We start from the raw sequence: 9,924 nt of genomic DNA on the forward strand, positions 1-9,924 counted from the left end.
CAAAATCTCTTCTCCAAAGTAACATACCTTTTGACAATTTTGAAGCCAAGGTATTTTCAAAATGCCTATCTTGGATTAATTCTGTAGCATTTATAAGCAAATATTTTTTAGCAGCTGTTGCTCCTTCCTCAGCAATCAAACAATTCAAAGAGAGCATAATAGCATACAGTATCAAGATTCTCTGTTTATTTTCCATCTTTATGTGGCTTTATTTCAACCTCTATTTCTTTTATTTTGACTTTAAACTTTTGTCTTTTTGAGACAGGTTCTCTGTATATCTTTGTCCTGGAATAACTCTGTAGACCAGGCTGTCCTTGAACTCACAGAGATCCTTCTGTCTCTGCCTCCCCAGTGCTGGGATTAAAGGCGTGTACTACCACACCTTAAAGTCACAGAGGTCAATCTACCTCTGCCCCTTGAAGTCACAGAGGTCAATGTACCTCTGCCTTTCAGGCATTGGGATTAAAGGTGTGTACCACCACACCCAACTACTCCCTTTTTCTTTTTTACTTTTAAGAACATTAACCTTTAGCCTGCATATATTTTTAACACACTGTAATACATTTAGAGGTTTTCTTTGTCTTTGAATCTCTTTTTACTGTATATCTCTCTTTTTCTGACCACATGAGTCTTTAATTTACCAAGCAATATTGGTAGGACTAAAGCCGTGGCTTTGACAGCTAGATCCAGCCCATTACTTAGCTTTCCAGCCTTGTGGCTGAGGTATCAGCCAGAGCTGTGTTCACTGCCACAACTCTATGGTGTTTCAAGGTCCCTACCAACAAGCAAGCTGCAGCATTCTGCTCACAGACCACACTCAGTTGGACTGCTTGCCTGAAAGAGTCAGAGTTTGCCCTGGCAGGACGGCCGGCATTTTACAACAGCGCTCCTTTTTTCCTGCTACAGCTGAAAACCGAAAAGAGGTGTTCAGCTTTTCACCAACACCGTTTAAGTGTTTCATGGCAGGACCTCTTAATGAGCTGCAGGGTTTTGCAGCTAAAGCTGAGTCAGGAAGCCTCTCTTAGATGAAAGTGCTTGCTTGCCTCTAGCAAGCAGAGCAGACCCGAGAAATTGCTGCTACCAAGAAACCATGCGTAATGCTGTCATTTTGTTCTACAATTTCTTCCCAAGCTGTCTCAGGCTTTATGTGGATACAGTTGCCCCACGTTGGGTGCCATAAGTAAGTAACATGAGGGGCCGACTTGTTGGGGTTTCTGTCCCACCTGGTACCCCATATCCGGCATACTCCAAGGAAAATCAATCACACAGAGATCTCTGTAAGTTATAAAGCTGATTGGCCCATTTGATCAGGCTACTTATTAGCTCTTATAACTTATGTTACCCCATTACCCTTATCTATGTTAGCACATGGCTCAGTACCTTTTCCAGCGGGGCAGCTTACATCTTTCCTCTTCAGTGGTCTGGGCAGAACTGGAAGCTTCCTGCTTCCCAGAATACTCCCAGTCTCTTTGCTCCACCCCTACTTCCTGTCTGGCTTTCCCGCCTATACTGCCTGCCTGGCCAATCAGCGTTTTATTAAAATACGATTGACAGAATACAGATAATTCTCCCACACCAATTAATGAGGAAGATACAGTGTGTTAGATTGCTAAAGTAGGGAAAGGTGAGGAAGCAGTGTGTTCCCCACCTCCCCTGACTGTGTTTCATGTATCTCAGAGTGGCCTCAAATTTACAATGTAGCTGGGAATTATCTTGAACTTCTTATACTCCTGCTTTTGCCTCCTAAGAGCTGGGAGGACAGATGTTTCCCAGCATGCCTGGTTTCTGGGGTTTCTTGGGATTGAATCCAGGGCTTTGTGCATTCTACCCGCTTAATTACAGCCATAGACTCTAGGGCTACTTTTCTCCTTTTTTCCCCTCCCCGAACAGGGTTTCTCTGTGTAACATCCCTGGCTGTCTTGGAACTCACTCTGTAGACCAGGCTGGTCTTGAACTTAAGATCTCCCTGCCTCTGCCTCCTAAGTGCTGAATTAAAGACTTAGGCTACTCTGACCCACAGGGTTACCTTTCTAAGTTCACAGAAACACTGGCTGAGGTGACATGAGAACGGCAGCCAGTGAACATATCTTGGAGAAGGATGTTTGTTGGAGAGCAGACCAAGTGTAAGTTCCTGAGATTGAAGCATAAAAGCAACAGAGGGAACAAGCTAGAAATCCGCTCCTGGAATAATATTATTCTGACGTGTGGAATGACCTTGACTGACTTTTGTTTTATTTTTGGTTTCTCTGTAGCTTTGGAGCCTGTCCTGGAACTTACTTTGTAGACCAATTTGGCCTCGAACTCACAGAGATTCACTTGTTTCTGCCTCCAGATTGCTGAGATTAAAGGAGTGCACTACTACCTGGCTAAGTCTGTTTTTTTTTTTTTTTTCATTTTTGTTTCAAGTGTTTTGCCTGCATTTGTGCATATCATGTATGTGTGGTGCCTAAGATGCTTTTGTTGTTTTTATTCTTTACTCTTTTGGGGGGCCCACCACCCAGCCCCAAATAGTCACACACCGAGACTTAAGAATAACTTGTGAGGGCTGGAGAGATGGCTCAGAGGTTAAGAGCATTGTCTGTTCTTCCAAAGGTCCTGAGTTCAATTCCCAGCAACCACATGGTGGCTCACAGCCATCTGTAATGAGGTCTGGTGCCTTCTTCTGGCCTGCAGGCTTACATGCAGACAGAATGTTGGATACATAATAAATAAATAAAATATTTTTTAAAAAAAAAGAATAACTTGTGAATGCCCGCCCTTAGTTTGACTTGTTTCTAGCCAGCTTTTCTTAAATTATCCTGTCTACTTTTTGCTTTTGGGCTTTTATTGTTCTCTGTTTTACTGTTTTGTATTTTACTGTTCTGTATATCTTTTCTTTCTTTCTTGTTCCGTGTCTATTTGTGTAACTGGGTGGCTGGCCCCAGAAGTCCTCTCCCTTCTTCTTTTGCTCCTCTGATCTGTCCTTTCAGACCAGATTTCTCCTTCTATTTATTCTCTCTGCTTGCCAGCCCTGCCTATCCTTTCTCCTGCCTTACTATTGGCTGTTCAGCTCTTTATTAGGGAAATCAGGTGTTTTAGATGACAGGCAACGTAACACAGCTTCACAGTGTTAAACAAATGCAACATAAAAAAAGGTGACACATCTTTGCATCATTAAACAAATATTCTGCAGCATAAACAGATCTTATATCTTATACTATCTCATATCTTATACTAATATTTCACAGTACTGAAGAGACTGAAAGAGGGTATCAAATATCTGAAGTTACAGATAGTTGTGGGCTGCTATGTGGGAGCTGGGGGCTGAAACTGGGGCTTCTGTAAGAGCAGCAAATGCTCTTAGCTACTGGGCCATCTCTCTAGCCCCAAGTTTAACTTTTATAATTTTTAGTGTTTTGAGACAAGGTCTTTTATATACCCAGCTGGCCTTATATAAAACTTCTGATCTTCCTTCTTCCACTTCTTAAATGTTAGAGTAACAGGCATATGCTCTACAGCAGACTTTAGGACTTACTTGTGTTGAATTGGTTTAAGAGGTTATTTCGGTGATGTAGGAGGGTCATCTGTCTTTGTGTTACTTTCATTGTTTAATAAAGAAACTGCCTTGGCTTTTTTAGGGCAGGATTTAGATAGGTGGAGTAGACAGAACAGAATGCTAGGAGAAAGAAGCAGAGTCAGGCAGACACCATGATTCCCCTTCCCGAGACTAGACTCATGCCGGTATGCCACAACCTCATGGTGGTATACAGATTATGAGATATGGAAGTCTCTGTGGAGACCACATTGACCTCGAACTCAGAAAGTCCTGCCTTTCACTGCCTGCTAATTCTGTCCTTAAAGGACAAGCTAAGCAATGACTCTTAAAAAAATAAAAAGGAGGGGAGGGTCTGGTAGGAGTGGTGAGGTGGGGTGGGGTGGCGGTCGGAGGAGAGGCTGCAAAAGTCCGTTCTCCCAGCTATGGGTCCTGAGAATGGCAGCAGGCCCCTTTACCACTGAGCATCTAACTGTTCCTGAAGACTGCATTTTATTTTTTAAAATTATGTGTATGCTGGACAGTGGTGGTGCACAGCACACGCCTTTAATCCCAGCATGTGGGAGGCTGAGGCAGGCACTTCTCTTGGTAAAAAGAAAACGGTTTAAGACAAAGTGGGAGAAGGAAAACTGGAGAAAATAAGACTGTCGGAGATCCAATAAAGACAGTCTTTCTGATAAAATGGGAGCGAGCAGATTTATCAGTTGCTGCTGTTTTAGCCAGTGAATTAATAAGGTCTGAGAATTTCCTCAGAGTTCAGATTAATATAGGCTTAAGCTCTCTTTTCTGAAAGATCTTCCTGTTTATTTTGCCGTGATGTCTGCCCTTGAGAGTTCTTTGGATTAGTGTGCTATAGCTTATTCATAGCTGTTTGGCTTGACCAACAGAGGTAACTGCTGGATGGATAATGAATTAGGATTTTACCTTAATATCCTGTTCTAATTATCTCCTTAGAGATAGTGTCATCAATGATTGTAACATTCTGAGAACTGAGCATAAGACTTCAGTGTATGAATTACGGGGAGTGGGCTGTGTGCAGGACACAGCACATTTTACACCTACCTGAATTTAGAAAGCTTTTTAGTTCTACTGTAAGTTAGTTACTCTCGTCAGGGCGATGTAGTGAGTTTACATTTTGGCTAGAAGTTTTCAGGCACAGGACTGGGGATGTTGCTCAGTAGATAGGATGTTTGACTAGCATGCACAAAGACTTGTTTAGTTCACAGTACCACATTGACAGAGCGTGGCATTGCATGTCTGTGATCCAAGCACTTGGGAGTTAGTTATACTTAGGAGGATCAAGATCATTCTTTGTTTGAAAGCACTCAAAAAGAGAAAAGTACGGAGAGACTGGATATGATGGTACCTGACTTTAATCCCAGCACCCACACAGAGACAGGTTGATCTCTTTGAGTTTCAGGACAGCCAAAGCTACATAGTAAGACCCTGTCTCCCAGTAAAGAAGAGTACATTGTCCCCCATCCTCCCTGATTGGTCTTTTTTTACTCTCTCCATTCAGTGTCCCCAGAGTGAACTAGATGCTGAAACAGTAAAGAGCATTCTGGCTGAATACAAAATTCACAATGCTGATGTGACGTTGCGGAGTGACGCCACAGCGGATGACCTCATCGATGTGGTAGAAGGAAACAGGTGTGTCTTTGTAACTGGTTTGAAGTTAGAGGGAGACTAACAATGGTTAGGTAGGAATTCAGCCCCAGGGTATGTTTGTGGGCCTTGAGGTCTTCACTAGCACATGCAGGTTGATGTTCATTTCTAACTTCTTCCTTGCTCTGCAGTTTAATTAATGATGGTGTTATTCCCTATTTGGGTTATTTGCTGGAACCTGTGCTGCTTAAGCCCTTCTGTCAAGCAGTAGTTGAAAAGAGGGAGCTGGTCGGGTCGGTCCCTTCTCTCCAGTTACGATTACTTAAGCGAGCATGTCTGCCACCTTGCACAAGTCAGAGCACCAGGATGTCTTTCCCGTGCATCCTAACTGTATGTGGCTGAAAACTTGTTCTATGAAACACTGCTACTGTTAGCACTTGAGTAATTTAAACCACTTTGTTGAAGTTATTCCTAACATTAAAGAGAATCTTCTTAGTTGTTTATTTGAAGAATTTGAGTCAAACGGAAACAAATGAATGCAGTTTGGCAGTTTACGAGTGAAGCACCTGAATCTGAGAAGCTGCCGCTTGCTTGACTACTAGTGATCTTAACTGTCACACTGAGTGGACACCAGGACTATAATAGTGCTAAATGCTATACTTAAGCCAAATGGTGGTGGCGCACGCCTTTAATCCCAGCACTTGAGAGGCGGAGGCAGGCGGATCTCAGTTCGAGGCCAGCCTGGTCTACAGAGTTCCAAGATAGGCTCCAAAAAGCTACACAGAGAATCCCTGTCTCAAAAAAAAAAAGTTTAGTGTTTAAAAACTATCGTGAGCTGGAGCTATAACTCATGATTCAGTCTACCCTACCATGCACAAAGCCCAGCATTTTCTGACAAGAACAAAAGGATGTTGTTAGAAATTGCAGGTATACATGCTGAGAACTGGTGGTGGTATACACCTTTAGTTTCAGCAGAGACAGGTGGATCTCTAAGGTACATAGAGAAACCCTGTGTCAAAGAAAAAACAAAAAAAAAGAAAGAAAGGGAGGGAGGAAGGAGGGAAGGAAGGAATCATGGGTTTATTTTTGGGTGGAGGGGTTGAGACAGTAGCTCACTATCTGTCCTGAAACTATGAGTCGATCATTAAGCTTCCCCTTACCTTTTGGTGATGTCCCTTCCTCTGCCTTCCAGTGCTAGGATGGCAGGCGTGTGCCACTATGTTTTTCTTTTCTTCTTTAAAAACAAAGAAAAAAATTAAGTCCAGGGACTGGCATTATGTTTGAAACTAGGGCCTGAGTTTTTTGTTATTTTACAATCTATAATTCAATTTTTGGACTTTGTACTTATTTTTTTATTTTTGCTAGTTTTTACTTTTTATGTGTATGTGTCTGCACCAAGCAGGCCAGAAGAGGGTGTTCACCCACTGGAAGTAGTGAGCTATGCAGTGTGGGTGCTGGAAACCACTAAGTCCTCTGGGAGAGCCAGGGCTCCTGACTGCTCAACATCATGCGTACTGTGGGTTTATATTTGTGGTGTGTGTGTGTGTGTGTGTGTGTGTGTGTGTGTGTGTGTGTGTGAGAGAGAGAGAGAGAGAGAGAGAGAGAGAGAGAGAGAGAGAGAGAGAGAGAGAGAGAGATTCTGGAGTGTGTCATGGTCCCTACTTGAAGATCGGAGGACACTTTGTGAAGTTGGTTCTCTCCTTGCACCTTAGTGAGTTCTAGGATCATCCTGGGTCCTCGGGTTTGCTGGAAGGTGCTTTGCCTGCTACTTTCTATAAATGGACGATGCTGATGGCTTTTGAGGGCCTGGGGCGGGGAGTGCTAAGTATTCAGGCTGTTTTATCAGCAGCTCCAAGTTAATAACTTTTCTTCTTCTCCTTTGTAGAGTTTATATCCCCTGTATCTATGTATTGAATAAGATTGATCAGATCTCCATTGAGGAATTGGATATTATCTATAAGGTGCCTCACTGTGTACCCATTTCTGCCCATCACCGCTGGAATTTTGATGACCTGTTGGAGAAGATCTGGGACTATCTGAAACTAGTGAGAATGTGAGTCCTAATGGTGACGTTGGGGGCTCCTTAACAGAATGTGTCTGATTCAGAGCTAGAAGTAGCCTGCTTCCTATTGAGGAGATTGGAGGTCACCTGGTCTGCTGGCAGAGGTGGTGAGGGTCGTGTATATTCAACACATGGCAGCCTGTCTTTCCTCTGTTGCAGTTACACCAAGCCCAAAGGCCAACTACCAGATTACACCTCCCCAGTGGTGCTGCCATACTCCAGGACCACAGTGGAAGATTTCTGCATGAAGATACACAAAAATCTTATCAAAGAATTTAAATAGTAAGTATCATGACATGTGGTACTTTCTTTTTTTTAAAAAAATATTTATTTATTATGTATGCAATATTCTGTCTGTGTGTCTGCCTACAGGCCAGAAGAGGGCATCAGATCTCATTACAGATGGTTGTGAGCCACCATGTGGTTGCTGGGAATGAGGTACTGGTTTCACTAATAGTAGTAGTAATTCTTAGAGGATTAAAGAAACCAGGTAACAAAGATACCACTGAAGGGATTTCTTGAAGGGATTCCCCCCCCTTTTTTTTAAATAATTTGTATGTACTATGTATCCCTGGCTGGCTTCTGCTTCCCAACAACTGGGATTATAGGCTTGTGCCAAAATGACCACCTTCCCTCTTGATGTTGATTTTTTTTTCATGTGTATGTGTATATGCCTTAGTATGTATGTGTACCACATGTGTGCAGAGCCTATAAGTTATTATCAGATCACTTGGAATTACAGGGAATCAAGCTTGGGTTCTCTGAAAGAGCAGCATATTCTTCTAACCTCTGAGCCAGCCCTCTCTCAGTGTCTCCTTAAAGCCAGGCCTACCTAACCGGAGCAAGAGAGTTCCAGAAGCCTCTTTAGTTCAGGAGTGTTTTCTGGGACTCAGTTTCCTGTCTGGCCCTCCCTTACTCACCTTCCTTTTAGCAGATACTGATTTTAGGACCCGGCCAGTGGCTTAGTGAATAAGAATGCATGCATTGAAAGCAAGAAACCTGAGGTCAAATCCCCTGCTGTCACATAAAAACTGCTTGGCCCCAATTGCCTGTAAGCCCAGCATTATTGGTTAGAGACGGGGTGCTGGAAGCTTTTTTGGGTCTTCTGGAGAAGCTGTAAGTGCACTTAACTGCTCAGCCATCTCTTTTGTTTGTTTTTCAAAACAGGATTTCTCTGTGTAGTCCTGGCTGTCCTGGAACTCTATAGACCAGGCTGGCCTTGAAGGTACTCAGATCTACCTACCTAGTACTAGGATTAAAGGTGTGCACCACCATTCTTGGTTCAGGCCCCCATTGTTTTGCCTTTTTTTTTTTCCAGTTGACTATGAATGAGAGTAGTTCTGAAAGCATTGTCATGGTGTGAGAAGTCCCAGTGCATGACAATGCTGTAGAAGTAGCTTTGAGTGTCCCAGTTTGGAAGAAGGCTATTGTCTGTTGTAGGTCGGTGTCTTTTAAGGGCTAGGATGCTCAATCTGATAAGACTGGAACCTAGGCAACTAGAGCTAAAACTGGTTGTTACTGCCACTGACTGCCTTTATTCCTTTTGCTACAGTGCTTTGGTCTGGGGTCTCTCTGTGAAGCATAATCCTCAGAAAGTGGGTAAAGACCATACATTGGAAGATGAGGACGTCATTCAGATTGTAAAGAAGTGAACCTGCCTTCCCCTTCAGCCATTGGATTGGGGTATAGGAATGGAAATGAAGACTCCAAAGTGGAACATCATTTGTCTTTGTTGGGGGCGGGGGTAGGGTCCCATTTATTTCAGGCTGGCCTTGAACTCTGTAGCTGAGGCTCACCTAGAATTCTTTATCCATCAGCTTCCATCTCCCAAGTGCTGGGCTTGCCAGTGTGTACCAGCATATCAGCAACATCACCTTTCTTACCTTGGTGTCACATGTCTTGAACTGTATAAAAACTCTGGTGGGCCCATTGGCTGTGTGTCATTGTCAGATTTGCTGTGGGTCCAGCTGAATGAGGAAACAGCTGTATGTACAGGGAGGCGGCTGCAAAGCGGGAACCAGATAACGTGACATGTGCTGTCCTGTGTGATGGACAGTAATGAGAGGCTCTTTCACCTGGTGTGGCCTCTTTGCCTTCAGGTGATCTTAGGACATTGGTGAGGGGAAGGACATTCTGAAGTTATCTGCTTATTTCCTCCAGTGCCGATCTGTTATGGAAGATAGCAGTTGAGTGGTCTGGGAGCAGAGTGGGGTTTGAGTTGTATAGGAACCTAAAAAGATTACTCAGCCTTTGTAAGCGTCCATTTCATCATGTAATACAGGGATCATGGCATTCACTATTAAGGTTGTGGTGCTGTTATTAGGGGTGGGTTTTGGAAGTTGCTTAGCACAGTGTCAATCATATACAATACTCAGTATATATTGATTTCTGTTGTTGCAAAGTTGGTTTTTTTTTTTTTAAACTGGGCTCATTGCCTTCCATAGACTCAGCACAGTATAGTCATGTCACCAGGACCTCCAAGCTAAGACTTTGACTTTAATCCTTTGGCAGCCTCTTGTTGATCATGTAACTTTGATGAAGGCAGGGAGACATGAGAAGTGAGGTGGCTGCTCTTACCAGAATAGGCGTGTGGAATGGGAGGGAAGGTTCATTAAGACTACTGAAGAGCCGGTGCGTGCCTTTAATCCCAGCACTTGGGAAGCAGAGGAGGCAGAGCCTGGTCTACAGTGACTGCCTGGACAGCCAGGACTGTTTCACAGAGAAA

General features: G+C 43.4%; 1 protein-coding gene across 1 annotated transcript in view; it reads left to right on the plus strand.

The window, feature by feature from the left end:
- The window catches only part of Drg1 (developmentally regulated GTP binding protein 1), a 30,364-nt gene extending 21,233 nt beyond the window's left edge, over nucleotides 1-9,131 (plus strand). Inside the window, exons 6-9 of the mRNA XM_048450002.3 lie at nucleotides 5,052-5,182; nucleotides 7,023-7,190; nucleotides 7,359-7,481; nucleotides 8,752-9,131. Coding sequence (XP_048305959.1) covers nucleotides 5,052-5,182; nucleotides 7,023-7,190; nucleotides 7,359-7,481; nucleotides 8,752-8,851 — 522 coding nt within the window. The 3' untranslated portion in view covers nucleotides 8,852-9,131. The remainder of the gene's footprint in view (nucleotides 1-5,051; nucleotides 5,183-7,022; nucleotides 7,191-7,358; nucleotides 7,482-8,751) is intronic.
- The last annotated feature ends 793 nt before the right edge of the window (nucleotides 9,132-9,924 follow it).

This window comes from Myodes glareolus, chromosome 8 (assembly GCF_982192425.1).
Source record: "Myodes glareolus chromosome 8, mMyoGla1.1, whole genome shotgun sequence".
In the NCBI taxonomy this organism is placed as follows: domain Eukaryota; kingdom Metazoa; phylum Chordata; class Mammalia; order Rodentia; family Cricetidae; genus Myodes; species Myodes glareolus.